At 47.7% G+C, this 17,219-nt stretch overlaps 1 protein-coding gene across 8 annotated transcripts in view; it reads left to right on the forward strand.

Annotated features, from left to right (window-relative positions):
* Positions 1-17,219, forward strand: part of STXBP5L (syntaxin binding protein 5L) — a 340,555-nt gene that overhangs the window by 144,952 nt on the left and 178,384 nt on the right. For all 8 annotated transcript variants that reach the window (XM_073576992.1, XM_073576994.1, XM_073576997.1 and 5 more), the window contains exon 5: positions 6,900-7,034. In XM_073576992.1, the coding sequence (XP_073433093.1) occupies positions 6,900-7,034 (135 nt within the window). The remainder of the gene's footprint in view (positions 1-6,899; positions 7,035-17,219) is intronic.

A 17,219-nucleotide genomic window follows, 5' to 3' on the forward strand; every position in this document is an offset into this window, starting at 1 on the left:
TTCTATAACCAGCCAGGCAAAACTGACAGCTGGGGGCTGCAACCCTCAGCTGTCAGCTTCAGCAAGGCTGGTTATCAAGAATAGAAGGGACCCCACAGCATTTTTTTTAAATGTATTTAATTAATTTAAAATGAACGGCGTGGGGTCCCCCTATTTTTGACAACGAGCCATGCCAAAGCTGACAGCTGGGGGCTGGTATTCTCAGGCTGGTAAGGGGCCATGAGAATTTCTCCCTGTGATCTGCTGTGAACTGATTGAGCTGAACTACGCCAGATTTTTAATTAAATAATTTATTTTATAGCGCATGTGGGGGGGGGGATACTCCCATCTGCCGCTCCTGCACTAACTGTTATTAGGGGCAGCAGGTGGAAGCTGATGGGAGTAATAATCAGCCGCCACCTGCTGTCATTGTTGTCACTTGAATATAACTCTCATCATTCTCCCCTGCTCGTGCTGATTGCTGGCAGCGCAGGAGGGAATGATGAGAGCCGTCTTCCGTGTCCGGCGCAGGGGAACAGCGCTTACTGTAAGGCTGCTTCCCGTACGGCACACGGTTGCCACACGTGTGCTGCAGGTATTACATATTGCACACACGGACAATGACATCTACGGTACCGGAAATATCAGGACGTGTGAAACTGGTTATGTTCACAAGTTGTGATTTTGCTGCGTTTTACATTACCAACAAAAGCTATGGGATTTCAGAAATCTCATGCACACACTTTGTTTCTTTTCCTGACTGATTTGGAAAACTGCTGCGTTTTTGTAAACTGTAGCATGGCAATTCATTCAGTGTTTTTTCACCCGCAGAAATCGGTAACTGAGTAACTGCAAAAACTCAGGTATCAGGTTTTGCTGCGTTTTTGGTGCAAAAACTTTAAGGAAGATAAATCCTGACTTTTCTTGAAGAAAAAAAAAACGAAGCAAAAACGCAACTCGTGAACATAGCCTTACGGAGTAAGGTAACGCTCAGCTTTTAATGTATCCATACCAGTGATTACAGGGGACGTGTCAGGAAAGCGGCCCGTCCTCATAAACTTCCAAGTACAAATTATTCTTCAGAATAGGACTGTGGGTGCAGCTGGGGGCGATCATGCCATGGTGGGCAATACTGGGCCCCGGGAGACTCACCCAACAGCTGCCAGATCCTCAGTCCCCAGCAGCACGTTCAGCGTTGTCAGGGTTGTCAATGGCCCCATCACCTTTTCCTCTTTACTCATAGAATAATTATGTAAAAGAATAAAACTATAAAACTGCACACATACTTGGTAACACGACCTACATAACGACCGAGGTATAACAATATTGTCACGGGGTCCTTCTCTGGTGTCACACAACAGAGCAAGAGCAGAGTGAATAATCTCAAGATCTTTATTTTAGGCAAAAATATGAAAGGTCCATAAACAATCCACCACACAAAGGATAAGATAGGCCAGAAGCCAAATGCGGTTCAGTAACAGGATAAAAGCCCTGGGAGATGAGAGTCCAACAATCCAGCAGACAGAGGATAACACAGTCCATATACTCTTCTTTCTCTCTGAGGAGCTGTGTTCACATCATAGTTCCACACATGATCTGAACTTGTCTCTCACCTCACTGATATTTTAAAAGTCCCTCTCCTCATTCACAGGTCAGGGGCAGGTCGCAGGGGCTCATTGTCTCACCAAGCTAGGTCAATATGTCATCAGCAAATGAGCCAACAATGCAATACTGTGGGGGCTGATATCAGATGGCAACGACAGCCATTCATCAATTAGCAAATAACAACTCATCCTACGAGAGAACACCATGAAAATCAGTAAAATATGAATACAAACACAATGATCCCCACATACCATATCCCCCACCATCATAAATATAATATGCTCTGCCTGGTCCTATCACTGCGATAGCAAAGCAGAAGCCCAGGATTGCTGCCATATTTGTTCATTCACCTCTGAAAAAATGTAATAAAAAGTCATCTTTAAATCATATGTACCCTACAATGGAAAGAAAGTTTTTTGTGCAAAAGTAATATAACAAAAAATAACATATTTGCATATAATTTGCCATAATTATATCATCCTGCAGAATTAAAAAAAAGTCAATTTCTCCCCCCAAAACAGGTAATACCATGTTCATAACACATCATGTGTACCCCACAATGGGACCAATAAAAAGTACAGAACTGTGCAAAAGTTATAGGCAAATGTTGTAGAAATGCCTCAAAGTAAGAATGTTATCACAAGTAAAATTAATAGTCTATTTGTTATTAAGAAAATGCAAAGTGAATGAAGAAAGGAGAAATGTAAATCCCCTTAGTATCTAGTGACTGCCCATCTCCTCCATCATCAGTAGCTAGTGACTGCCCATCTCCTCCATCATCAGTAGCTAGTGACTGCCCATCTCCTCCATCATCAGTATCTAGTCACTGCCCATCACCTCCTTCACCAGTATCTGGTGACAATCTGTCTCCTCCATCATCAGTATCTGGTGACCGCCCGTCGCCTCCATCACCAGTGTCTGGTGACCGCCCGTCACCTCCATCATCAGTATCTGGTGACCATCTGTTACCTCCATCATCAATGTCTGGTGACTGTCCGTCACCTCCATCAGTATCTGGTGACCATCTGTCACCTCCATCATCAGTATCTGGTGACCGCCCGTCCCCTCCATCATCAGTATCTGGTGACCATCTGTCACCTCCATCATCAATGTCTGGTGACTGCCCCTCACCTCCATCAGTATCTGGTGACCATCTGTCTCCTCCATCATCAGTATCTGGTGACCGCCCGTTGCCTCCGTCACCTCCATCATGAGTATCTGGTGACCACCTGTCACCTCCATCATCAGTATCTGGTGACCACCCGTCGCCTCCATCATCAGTATCTGGTGACTATCTGTTGCCTCCATCATCAGTACCTGGTGACCGCCCGTGGCCTCCATCATCAGTATCTGGTGACCGCCCGTCCTCTCCATCATCAGTATCTGGTGACCGCCCGTCCCCTCCATCATCAGTATCTGGTGACCGCCTGTCGCCTCCATCATCAGTATCTGGTGACCACCCGTCACCTCCATCATCAGTATCTTTTGACCGCCCGTCCTCTCCATCATCAGTATCTGGTGACCGCCTGTCGCCTCCATCATCAGTATCTGGTGACCGCCTGTCGCCTCCATCATCAGTATCTGGTGACCGCCCATCACCTCCATCATCAATGTCTGGTGATACTGATGATGGAGGAAATGATATTGTTGCATGAGATTGTTCCACAGCCTCAGCTCATAGCAGAGTTTGGCTGCTCCTCTCACAGTTATGTCCTGTTTCAGTTATTGATTGTGTTTCAGATATTAAATATTGATCCTCATCACATGTCTGACTCTGGTGTAATTATATACTTGGCTATAATCCAACACATTCCTTCACATTCTCCAGTAACCAAGAAGTGAGGAAGGCAATGTGCGGTCACCAGATACTGATGATGGAGGTGACGGGCGGTCACCAGATACTGATGATGGAGGTGACGGGCGGTCACCAGATACTGATGATGGAGGTGATGGGCAGTCACCAGATACTGATGATGGAGGTGACGGGCGGTCACCAGATACTGATGATGGAGGTGACGGGCGGTCACCAGATACTGATGATGGAGGAGACGGGGGTCACCAGATACTGATGAGGGAGGGGACGGGCGGTCACCAGATACTGATGATGGAGGTGATGGGCAGTCACCAGATACTGATGATGGAGGTGACGGGGGTCACCAGATACTGATGAGGGAGGGGACGGGCGGTCACCAGATACTGATGATGGAGGGGACGGGCAGTCACCAGATAGTGATGATGGAGGGGACGGGGGTCACCAGATACTGATGAGGGAGGGGACGGGCGGTCACCAGATACTGATGATGGAGGGGACGGGCGGTCACCAGATACTGATGATGGAGGAGACGGGGGTCACCAGATACTGATGAGGGAGGGGACGTGCAGTCACCAGATACTGATGATGGAGGGGACGGGCGGTCACCAAATACTGATTATGGAGGGGACGGGTGGTCACCAGATACTGATGATGGAGGGGACGGGCGGTCACCAGATACTGATGATGGAGGGGACGGGGGTCACCAGATACTGATGATGGAGGGGACGAGCAGTCACCAGATACTGATGATGGAGGGGACGGGCGGTCACCAAATACTGATTATGGAGGGGACGGGCGGTCACCAGATACTGATGATGGAGGGGACGGGCGGTCACCAGATACTGATGAGGGAGGCGACGGGCAGTCACCAGATACTGATGATGGAGGGGACGGGCAGTCACCAGATAGTGATGATGGAGGGGACGGGCGGTCACCAAATACTGATTATGGAGGGGACGGGCAGTCACAGATACTGATGATGGAGGTGACGGGAGGTCACCAGATACTGATTATGGAGGGGACAGGCAGTCACCAGATACTGATGATGGAGGGGACGGGCAGTCACAGATACTGATGATGGAGGTGACGGGAGGTCACCAGATACTGATTATGGAGGGGATGGGCAGTCACCAGATACTGATTATGGAGGGGACAGGCAGTCACCAGATACTGATGATGGAGGTGACGGGAGATCACCAGATACTGATTATGGAGGGGACGGGAGGTCACCAGATACTGATGGGATTTACATTTCTATTTTCTTCGGTCATTGATAGAAATAGACTATTAACCCTTCTATATATGAAGCTTCTGACTCTGCAGCACTTTTCCACCCAAATGTAAAACTTGTACAACTTGGTCCGTAAAAAACAAGAGCACATGGCCTGAAATAGTATAATAGTAATAAATATGGCACAGCCGTGATTCTAGGAACGCAGTAATAAAATATGTGTCTTCAAGGAGCAACTTAGCAGATGCCTGAAGTGATTGAAGTCTGGGACTAATTTTTCGGCCGGGGTCCGGTCAGACAACCGGTGAAATGATAGGACTCATCTGTGCTCATCTGAGTTGCTGTTTAATAATGAGTTACAGGGGTTTGGTGCAGAAGCCCCCCAGTCAGCAGAGTCACAGGGTAGTGCCGTAGCACCTGACACAGCGCCATCCATAGGCATTCTGCTGGGTCTGGTATTGCCAGTCAGTCCGCTGAGCCCTATGTCTGCCACACAGCTGAACCTTGTGTCTGCTATATTATGTGGGTCTTAAGGTGAAGACCACCAGTCATACAATGAAAAAGAAGATAACCAGAGCCTGGAGCTTATGACCGGCCAGAAGGGCGGCAGCCTGTCCATGCTGCTGGGTGGCAGCTGCTCCTCGCTGTGGCCGCTGCATCTGCGCAGTCATCAGAGGAGAACGCACATCATCACATGACATGTGGCACATGGAGGGATCTGGAGTAGTCACGAGCCCTGATGCTGCATATGAGGCTCCGGTTGTGGACTGTTGCTGGATCCATAAGGTCTGAGCCCAGATCTGCTTTGTGGCCTCTTGTTTTTGTGTGCTGCACCGTTCCGCATAATGAGGTCATCGGCACGTTACCATTACCTCCTGTCTCTCCACTTTGATTTGCTGGCCATATGCCCAGATCTTGGTGTGACACAAGTAAACTGAGAGCGCTGGCTCCATCTCCCGTACAGACTGCAGCCAGATCACAGACTGCAGCCAGGTCCCCAATGTATACTGTAAGTCATGATCCGTAATGTATGTGCACAGTGACTGCACCAGCAGAATAGTGAGTGCAGCTCTGGAGTAAAATACAGGATGTAACTCAGGATCAGTAATGTAATGTATGTACACAGTGACTGCACCAGCAGAATAGTGAGTGCAGCTCTGGAGTATAATACAGGATGTAACTCAGGATCAGTAATGTAATGTATGTACACAGTGACTGCACCAGCAGAATAGTGAGTGCAGCTCTGGAGTATAATACAGGATGTAACTCAGGATCGGTAATGTAATGTATGTACACAGTGACTGCACCAGCAGAATAGTGAGTGCAGCTCTGGAGTATAATACAGGATGTAACTCAGGATCAGTAATGTAATGTATGTACACAGTTACTGTACCAGCAGAATAGTGAGTGCAGCTCTGGAGTATAATACAGGATGTAACTCAGGATCAGTAATGTAATGTATGTGCACAGTGACTGCACCAGCAGAATAGTGAGTGCAGCTCTGGAGTATAATACAGGATGTAACTCAGGATCAGTAATGTAATGTATGTACACAGTAACTGCACCAGCAGAATAGTGAGTGCAGCTCTGGAGTATAATACAGGATGTAACTCAGGATCAGTAATGTATGTACACAGTGACTGCACCAGCAGAATAGTGAGTGCAGCTCTGGAGTATAATACAGGATGTAACTCAGGATCAGTAATGTAATGTATGTACACAGTGACTGCACCAGCAGAATAGTGAGTGCAGCTCTGGAGTATAATACAGGATGTAACTCAGGATCAGTAATGTATGTACACAGTGACTGCACCAGCAGAATAGTGAGTGCAGCTCTGGAGTATAATACAGGATGTAACTCAGGATCAGTAATGTAATGTATGTACACAGTGACTGCACCAGCAGAATAGTGAGTGCAGCTCTGGAGTATAATACAGGATGTAACTCAGGATCAGTAATGTATGTACACAGTGACTGCACCAGCAGAATAGTGAGTGCAGCTCTGGAGTATAATACAGTAAGCGATCAGTAATGTAATATACACTGTGATGGGCGAAGGACATGCTGTAGTCTTCTCAGACTTTGTGGCTTTGATTGTCTTTTGTCACTTCTGTTTTATACCGGAGATTGTCCTGAGTGTGGGGTATACAGCATTGGGGATAATTATGAGACAGCTGTTTGCACCTAGCGGGGTCACATATACTGTATGTCCGGCTCTGTGTGTATAATCTGGTTATGTGCTGATGTGACTTACTTCGTTGTCTGTTTCAGGATCACCTGCTGCCATCTGCCTTTCCAGAGTAAGTGGCTGTATGTCGGGACGGAGAGAGGAAACACGCACATTGTAAATATTTTATCCTTCGTTCTGTCCGGATACGTGGTCATGTGGAACAAGGCGATAGAACTGTGAGTACGATCGTCCCTCATCACCCGATTCTGGGTCATTTAGTTAATTAATGAATCACCATCCCTTAAAGGATTTGTACCGTCTAAAGGCAACCAAGCTTAAAGGGATTTTTCATCCTGAATATTTATTGCCCTTTCTCAGTAATGCCTCGATCCATACAGAGCTGTAATCAGGGGGATCCTGTTTCCATGTAACCCCAACCTGGTGACCTGAGAGGTTAGTATATCGAGGTAGCCAAGCACGCTCACTACTACTCCATAGAAGCTCTGTAAGGACAATGTCGCTCTTGAGATTTTTAGTTGTCTTTTTCCATAACTTATATGTGCGACCATCACTTTACATAATCTTCCCCACATCTTGTAGTCTGGGAGGACCAGGTCCTTCTGGTGCAAATGATATGAGTCCAACAATGTCATAGTGGCTTGGCGGTAATGGCCTCGATTAGCTTACCACTTTAATCAATGTATACGGCTTTATTTACTGTGTTCAATATCTTGTCTTTCTGCGAGTGGAAAACAATCTTGTTTTTATCTTAATGAATGCCTGTCCTAAGCTAATCCTGCTGAGGGTTTGTTTGAATGTATAAGTGTGGACAGTAATCAACTATTTTGTCAATTTAATTCCTGCTCTTCCTCCGAATTTTACAGAAAGCCTGTGAGCCCTGCTTCTCCCACCCACTATTAGAGAAAGCCTGTAAGTCATTCTCTCCCTCCCATTTATAGAGTGAGCCTGTGAGTCCTGTTTCTCCTTATCACTTATAGAGAAAGTCTATGAGTCCTGTGACTCCCTCCCACTTCTAGAGAAAGCTTGTGAGTCCTGCGTCTCCTTATCACTTACAGAGAAAGCCCGTGAGCCCAGCTTCTCCCTCCGACTTATAGAGAAAGCCTGTGAGTCCTGCTCTCCTTCCCATTAATACGAAAAGACTGTGAAATCTGCCCCTCCCTCCCACTTCTAAAGAAAGCCTGCGAGTCCTGCTCTAGCACCCACTGATAGAGAAAGCCTGTAAGCCCTGCTTCCCCCTCCCACTTATACAGAAAGCCTGTGAGTTCTACTTCTCTTTATCACTTATAGAGAAAACCTGTGATCCTTCTCCCTCCCAGTTATAGATAGAGCCTGTGAGTCCTACTTCTCTCCCAGTTATAAAGAAAGCACGTGAGTTCTGCTCTCACCCACTTTTAGAGAAAGCCTTTGAGTCCTGCTGTCCCTCCCCTGTATAGAGAAAGCCTGTGATTCCTGAGCCTCTCTACCACTTGTAGAGAAAGCCTGTGAGTCATACGTCTCCTTATCACTTTTAGAGAAAGCCTGTGTGCCCTGCTTCTCCCTTCCAGTTATAGAGAAAGCCTGTAAGTCCTGCTTCTCCCTCCCACTTATAGAGAAAGCTTGTGAGTCCTTCATCTCCTTATCACTTATAGAGAAAGCTTGTGAGTCCTACGTCTCCTTATCACTTATAGAGAAAACCTGTAATCCCTGCTTCTCCCTCCCTGTTATAGAGAAAGCCTGTGAGTCCTGCTTTTAACTCCCACTTATAGAGAAAGCTTGTGAGTCCTGCATCTCCTTATCACTTATTGAGAGAGCCTGAGAGTCCTGCGCCTCTTTATCACTTATAGAGAAAGCCTGTGAGTCCTATGCCTCCTTATCAGTTATAGTGAAAGCCTGTGAGCCCTGCTTCTCCCTTCCTCTTATAGAGAAAGCCTGTGAGTCTTGCTCTCCCTCCCACTTCTAAAGAAAGCCTTAGACCTGCTCTAGCACCCACTGATAGAGAAAGCCTGTGAGTCCTGCATCTCCTTTTCACTTAAAGAGAAAGTCTGTGAATCCTGCGTCTCCTTATCACTTACAGAGAAAGCCTGTGAGCCCTGCTTCTCCCTCTGACTTCTAGAGAAAGCCTGCATCCTGCTCTAGCACCCACTGATAGAGAAAGCCTGTGAGTCCTGCATCTCCTTATCACTTACAGAGAAAGCCTGTGAGCCCTGCTTCTCCCTCCGACTTCTAGAGAAAGCCTGCATCCTGCTCTAGCACCCACTGATAGAGAAAGCCTGTGAGTCCTGCATCTCCTTATCACTTACAGGGAAAGCCTGTGAGTCCTGTGTATCCTTATCACTTACAGAGAAAGCCTGTGAGCCCTGCTTCTCCCTCCTACTTATAGAGAAAGCCTTTGAGTTCTGCTCTCATCCACTTATAGAGAAAGCCATTGAGTCCGGCTCTTCCTCCCACTTATAGAGAAAGCCTGTGAGACCTGCGTCTCCCTCCCACTTATAGAGAAAGCCTGTGAGTTCTGCGTCTCCTTATAAACCTGCGAGCCCTGCTTCTCCCACTTACAGTGAATACAGAAAGACTGTGAGTCCTGCCCCTCCCACTTCTAAAGTCTGTGAGTCCTGCACTAGCACCCACTCACAGAGAAAGCCTGTGAGTCCTGATTCTCATTCCCACTTATACAGAAAGCCTGTGTTTCCTGCTTCTCCCACCCACTTATTGAGAAAGCCTGTGAGTCCTGCTCCCACCCACTTATAGAGAAAGCCTGCAAGCTCTGCTTCTCCTTCCCTCTTATGGTGAAAGCCTGTGAGTCCTACTCTCCCTCTAATTAATACAGAAAGACTGCGAGTCCTGCCCCTCCCACTTCTAAAGAAAGCTTGTGAGTCCTGCACTAGCACCCACTGACAGAAAGCCTGAGTCCTGCTTCTCATTCCCACATACAGAAAACCTGTGAGTCTTGCTTCTCCCACCCACTTATAGAGAAAGTCTGTAAGTTCTGCTCCCACCCACTTATAGAGAAAGCCTGTGAGCCCTGCTTCTCCCTCCGACTTCTAGAGAAAGCCTGCATCCTGCTCTAGCACCCACTGATAGAGAAAGCCTGTGAGTCCTGCATCTCCTTATCACTTACAGGGAAAGCCTGTGAGTCCTGTGTATCCTTATCACTTACAGAGAAAGCCTGTGAGCCCTGCTTCTCCCTCCTACTTGTAGAGAAAGCCTTTGAGTTCTGCTCTCATCCACTTATAGAGAAAGCCATTGAGTCCGGCTCTTCCTCCCACTTATAGAGAAAGCCTGGGATTCCTGCGTCTCCCTCCCACTTATAGAGAAAGCCTGTGAGTTCTGCGTCTCCTTATAAACCTGCGAGCCCTGTTTCTCCCACTTACAGTGAATACAGAAAGACTGTGAGTCCTGCCCCTCCCACTTCTAAAGTCTGTGAGTCCTGCACTAGCACCCACTCACAGAGAAAGCCTGTGAGTCCTGATTCTCATTCCCACTTATACAGAAAGCCTGTGTTTCCTGCTTCTCCCACCCACTTATTGAGAAAGCCTGTGAGTCCTGCTCCCACCCAATTATAGAGAAAGCCTGCAAGCTCTGCTTCTCCTTCCCTCTTATGGTGAAAGCCTGTGAGTCCTACTCTCCCTCTAATTAATACAGAAAGACTGCGAGTCCTGCCCCTCCCACTTCTAAAGAAAGCTTGTGAGTCCTGCACTAGCACCCACTGACAGAAAGCCTGAGTCCTGCTTCTCATTCCCACATACAGAAAACCCGTGAGTCTTGCTTCTCCCACCCACTTATAGAGAAAGTCTGTAAGTCCTTCTCCCACCCACTTATAGAGAAAGCATGCAAGCTCTGCTTCTTCCCACTTATAGTGAAAGCCTGAGAGTCCTGCTCTCCCTCTCATTAATACAGAAATACTGTGAGTCCTGCCCCTCCCTCCCTCTTCTAATGAAAACCTGTGAGTCTTGCTCTAGCACCCACTGATAGAGAAAGCCTGTGAGTTTTGCTTCTCCTTCCCACTTACAGAGAAAGCCTGTGAGTCCTGCTTCGCACTCCCACTTATAGAGAAAGCCTGTGAGTCCTGCTCTCCTCCTCATGGAATCACAATCTGCTCCCATTATGCAAAAAAAACCCTGTTTGGGAGAGAAGAACAGACAATTCGCGGCGCCCTAAGTGCGTAAACACAATATTGTAGTCTTTAAAGGGTGCACAATTTTATGCACTCACCTGATAGAAGACTAACATAGCTTTGGATTATGTATCCTCAAAAATCCTTCCTTTTGGGATACTTCTCAGAAGACAGGGCTTGCAGCTTGCCTCGGGTGGATCCAAGTGAAAGAGGCAGATTCAGGCTCACACAGGATGAGTAAATCAAGAAAGGCACCTCCAGCCCATAAACGGCAGCGCTTCCCAGGACTCACATCCAAAGATGATATTCCATATTTTTTTATTTCATAGGTTAAAAAAGAGATACAACGCGTTTCGGATACAGTGTATATCCTTCATCAGGTATCATAAAAACACAGTACTGTGTTTTTATGATACCTGATGAAGGATATACACTGTATCCGAAACGCGTTGTATGTTTTATGATACCTGATGAAGGATATACACTGTATCCGAAACGCGTTGTATCTCTTTTTTAACCTATGAAATAAAAAAATATGGAATATCATCTTTGGATGTGAGTCCTGGGAAGCGCTGCCGTTTATGGGCTGGATGTGTTTTTCTTGATTTAATCTGCTCCCATTAGGACACACTGACCACATTGACCTGATTCTTCTGTGATGATCATCTGGGGAATAGCAGCAAATAAAACTCAGATCTATTCTCCCTCCTTTGTTGGCTGATAACAGATGGATGTGAGTATAATGTCATAGTCCATTTTGTAATCCTGATTTCCCTCCCTGCATACGCATCATATTGCTGTTTACACATCCGACCATTGTCACTTTGGATATCCTGCAGCTGCACACCCTTCCTCCCCCTCTTTACAGATGACAATCACCATCATGTACATTTACAGGAGGATTGGAGACACTTGTCACCATACAATCTGTAATGAACATGAAAGTAGGATCTTCAGTCTCCCCAATCTGCACCACATTAACGTGAAATGCCGCAGCCTTTACCAGGTTGTTTTATGTTGTGGCATTTAGGAAATGAATACAAATCTGCTGGCTCCGCAATTACTGCAGTCATACATTTATTCTCCCACATCGAAGAAGACATAAATCACTGGTGACCTTTCCATAAAGACTCGGTCTGGGATCCTGCGTTACTCCTCCTTCACTCGTTGTGTACTGTACTCATATACATGTATAAGAGAGGAAGAGAAACAGAGAGAGCAAGAAAGAGAGAAAGTGCGAGAAAGAAAAAAGTTTTCAGTAGGTGTGTACAAAATCTGTTAAAACTGGAAGTTTTAGGGTATGTGCACACTTTACGGATTTACCTGTGGAATTTTCTGCGCGGATTCTTCCTCGCAGTTAAAAATCTGCGTGTTTTCGATTCGGAATTTCATGTGTTTTTGTAAGCTAAATAAACATCTATATTTAACAAAAAAAAAAGAATTGTGATGTCATTTCTTTGTCCATCCTCTTCTTTTACATACTCCATCGAATACCATATCATCACATACCATGTTGACATATAATGTTTTGTGGTGTAGTAACCACTGTGTTCACTAGGGGGGCACTGTTCGGAGGTCCCAGGAGAAGGGATGAATGGCAGAGTGTTGAGGGGCCGTTATGTATCTCAAAGTGGGTGGCTTTGAGATGGAGACTTATGTGTGTGTGATAAGCAAGGACGTTGCCGTGTTCTTCCTCCACTTCTTCTTCAGCCTCTTTTCTTCCAAAGCCAGAGCATCTTCACCTCTGTTGTTGGCAATCACATCTGCCAGTTCATCTCTTTCCTGCTGTGCTTGTCTTTCAGCACACTCTGCAGCAGCAAGCTCCGTCTGCAAGCGAATCACCTCGGCTTCCATACTTTTCAGTTTCTTTTTGTCTTCACACTGTTCCTCACTCAGGCCTGGCCGCTGTAAGTCTTCGTCCCACTTCTTCTCCCGCAGAAGACCTCTTACAGTTTCTGTTAGTACTCCCACCTCTTCTCTGAGGGACTTATTCAGACCTTGCCACGATGCCAGGTGACCTTTGGGCTCGAAGACTTCTTTCTCTAGCTCATCCAGTCTGTGCTCCCTTTCTCTCTCAGAGCCACAGTCTCCCCTAGAGTCTGAGTCACGCCGATCATCAGAGTCAACCCTCCAGTTACCCTCTGACCGTGTGTCCACTCCAGTCACCTCATCTCCCAGCCCACCATGTCTTATCACGAGACGTCAGGTCCGTCAGTTGGGCAGATGTACTTTTTCTTCCAGTCACTTCTACATCAGACCTGTCCACTTTAGGAGACGTCACCGTCTCAACGTCTGTTAATCCAACAGTAGAAACGTCTCCCTCATTCGACCATACATCATCAAACAACACAAAGTCCCGGCCCCTCTCCAAGGCATAGACTAAGTCACGTGGTATCACGCCCCCTTGGCACGCACCACGTTTGGTCCCCTCGAACATTACTCGGTCTACTGCATAGTTCACCGTGACCCCATGTTTACAGTGAACCCTGGCGTTTTTCTCGGTCAGAGACAAAACAAGAGGAGTTCCTGTCAGAGTCACTTGACTCTCTGAGTCCAGTCTACCAGAGACTCCTTCCCGATGCAGCATCACGGTACACACCTGTGGCCCGTCATTATCTGGAAAATACATGCCGCACTCCTCAAAACTCATACAGACACACTACGGTTCCCCAGACATACCCACTGAGGCAATCAGTGCTGCCATTTCCTGAACCACCCCAATTTGGGTCACCGCCCCCTTCTGGGACTCCACCCCTTTTTGTGTTACCATCCCAATTTGGGTCACCGCCCCCTTCTGGGACTCCACCCCCTTTTGGGCTACCACCCCGATTTGGGACTCCACCCCCTTTTGGGCTACCACCCCGGTTTGGGCCACCGCCCCCTTCCGGGAATTCCTCATGTCCGTTATATCGGTCTTCTCTGACCACAGTTCACACAACACAGTTTATGTCTTTTAACGATACCACACAAGTCCTTGCTCGCACCACCACAGCTCCTGCTGTCACCGATCACCGACACCACCGGCTGCTGTTCACACACAGCGGCTGGTGTCCTCTTCGTAACCCCGCCGAGTTACCGGAAGCTGCTTGTCCCCTTCATAACCCCGCCGAGTTACAGGAAGCCGCTTGTCCCCTTCGTAACCCCGCCGAGATACAGGAAGCCGCTTGTCACCTTCTTGACTCCCACTGAGCCACCGCAGGCTGAGTTGAGAAAAGAAAAAAAACACCACACAAAAAACTCACGTGTCCTTTCTGTGTGCTATTCAGGACGTTCCGTCTCCTCTCCTGAGACCGTCCAACACACAGGGCGCACCGGGTTGTATTCAGGGATCGGCCCTCCTGCCAGGGTTTCCCAACACACCGGCCTCACCAGGTCCAGGGGCTTAGCGGGTGCTCTTCAGGACATCCATCTCCTCCTGAGACTGCCCAACACTCACGCCTCACCAAATCCAAGGTCATACCACGTGCTCCAGGGATCCGATTCTTCTCCTAGAATCTCCCAACACTGACCCTCCAGGACCTTGCTCACTGAACCCACACAGTCTCTCTCACTGACCCAGGTCAGTACAACACGAACACCTGTCCGTTACCTGTGTCGGCCCCACAGGTCCTCGGATACCTCTTCTCCACAGAGGCACCCTATCACTCACCAGTCTCTTTCTCACTGACCCCGGTCAGTACAACACAGTTTTCACGACCGTCACCTGCTGGCCGCGCAGGTTCTCGGACCCCTCTACCGCAGAGGTATCCTATAAGTCTCTTTATCCTGGGGGAAACGGCCGCACTGGGCTCACCGATCCGGACAGTGCCTTACTCACTAGGCCGCCCCACGGTTCCAGAACCACAGCCGGGCAGTGGCTTCCCCAACCGTCAGCCCTCCTGGCTCAGCGTTGCCCTTAGCAACCGACTTTGCAGTCCTCTTCCATTGCTCCCAGCAACATGGCTACAACAATGCCCATAGCTTTCTCCACCAATTGTGAGGTAGCGCTGTTATTCGGGTAGGGGATACTCGCTCAGCAGCCACAAAACCAGATCCAGCACAGATTTTCCATAAAGCAAGCATAGTCCATGAGGTTTATTCATCATCATAAACCAAAGCAATATGCAACAGCATATAAACAGCAGAGCGTCCATTATAGCGTCACTCTGTAAACCCTGTGTTCACACAGGTTGTACAATGTCCAGCATACAGGCTCTCTTAGCCTCACTTATCTCACCCACGTCCGGGTCTCCTCATGGCTGCTTCAGCTTACTGCAGACGTTCATTCCCTCCCCTGGGAACTCTCAGACACGTGCAGCCATTCACCACAGTGTCCCCACGTGCTGTCAGGCAGGAAGCCCCATCTCAGCAGGACCTTCCACACTGGACCAACCGGGTCCCAGCATTCACCTCATGTGACCTACCCTGGCCACATTATATGGTTCATAGCCACGCCCACCAGGTCACATGACTGACCTCATCACAGGTCCTTCAAGCACATACACACTCTTTACAACAGTGTTCTTTAAACACACCCCCTGGGTGGGTTTGTAGGTAACTGGTCCGCCCATCTCCCTAGTTACCTGGAGGCTTCTCCCTGTCACATTAAAGCAGCACCTCAGGAGTATCACTGCTGATCCACACATAAGTCTTCATCTCAAAGCCACCCACTTTGAGATACATAATGGCCATTCAGTATTCTGCCATCCATCCTTTCTCCTGGGACATTCACACAGCGCCCCCTAGCGGACTCAGTGGTTACTACACCACAATTCCTTTATTTCTTTTCGTTAAAAGAGCATGTTACAGGTAGTGGATACCCCAGTGGATGGTAAAAAATCCAACGCGTTTCAACTCAAAAGAGTGTTAATCATGGATTAAGACGGCTAATGCTGTCACTGTAGCAGACATAGCCAGATGGGACTAGTAGTCCCATCGGACGATGCCTGCGTACACACAGACCCGCACACACACAGGCGCGCACACACCCACAGACACCCTCACACACACAGATACACACAGACACCCGCAGACAGACCTGCATACATTCTCCGCACACACATAGTCTGCGCACACACACTCTTCCTCCTCCCGATCTGCAGAGTTTTTTGCACACAAAACCGCAAATCTTTTTATACCTGCGGTTTTGCTGCGGATTTGACTGACTCATTGGAAGTCAATGGGTGCAGAAACGCTGCAGATCCGCAAAAAGAATTGACATGCTGGAGAAAATAAAACGCTGCAAATCCACACATATTTTTCCATAGTACGCGTATGTGTACTCCAATTCTGAATTTCCCATTGACTAACATTGGTTGTGCACTACACTGCGGACTTGATTCAATTCCGTGCATCCAAAAGCGCTGCGGATCGGCATCAAAATCCGCAATGTGTGCACGTAGCCTGTCATTTATTTTTATCAATAAAAAAATGCAAAGTGACTGAACAAAAGAGAAAAGTAAATCCCATCAATATCTGGTGACTGGCCATCATCTCCTTCATCAGCATCTGGTGACCATCTGTCTCCTCCATCATCAGTATCTGGTGACCGCTCGTCCCCCTCCATCATCAGTATCTGGTGACCGCCCGTTGCCTCCATCATCAGTATCTGGTGACCGCCCGTTGCCTCCATCATCAGTATCTGGTGACCACCTGTCGCCTCCATCATCAGTATCTGGTGACTGGTCATCATCTCCTTCATCAGTTTCTGGTGAGCACTTATCACCTCCATCATCAGTATCTGGTGACTGTCACCTCCATCATCAGTATCTGGTGACTCTGTCACCTCCATCATCAGTTTCTGGTGAGCACTTATCACCTCCATCATCAGTATCTGGTGACTCTGTCACCTCCATCATCAGTATCTGGTGACTCTGTCACCTCCATCATCAGTATCTGGTGACTGTCACCTCCATCATCAGTATCTGGTGACTGCCCATCACCTCCTTCATCAGTATCTGGTGACCATCTGTCTCCTCCATCATCAGTATCTGGTGACCGCCCATCACCTCCATCATCAGTATCTGGTGACCGCCCATCTCCTCCATCAGTATCTGGTGACTCTGTCACCTCGATCATCAGTATCTAGTGACCTCCCGTCTCCTCCATCATCAGTATCTGGAGACAATCTGTCTCCTCCATCATCAGTATCTGGTGAGCTCCCATCACCTCAATCATCAGTGTCTTGTGACTCTGTCACTTCCATCATCAGTATCTGTTAAACTAAAGGGCTGCAGAATATGTTGGCGCTATATAAATAAACATTATTATTATTATTATCTGGTGACTGTCTTACTCCTCCATTATCAGTAATTGGTGAGCACCCATCACC

The sequence above is a fragment of the Dendrobates tinctorius genome, unplaced genomic scaffold (assembly GCF_039654945.1).
Source record: "Dendrobates tinctorius isolate UK_male_01 unplaced genomic scaffold, ASM3965494v1 ptg000054l, whole genome shotgun sequence".
NCBI lineage: Eukaryota > Metazoa > Chordata > Amphibia > Anura > Dendrobatidae > Dendrobates > Dendrobates tinctorius.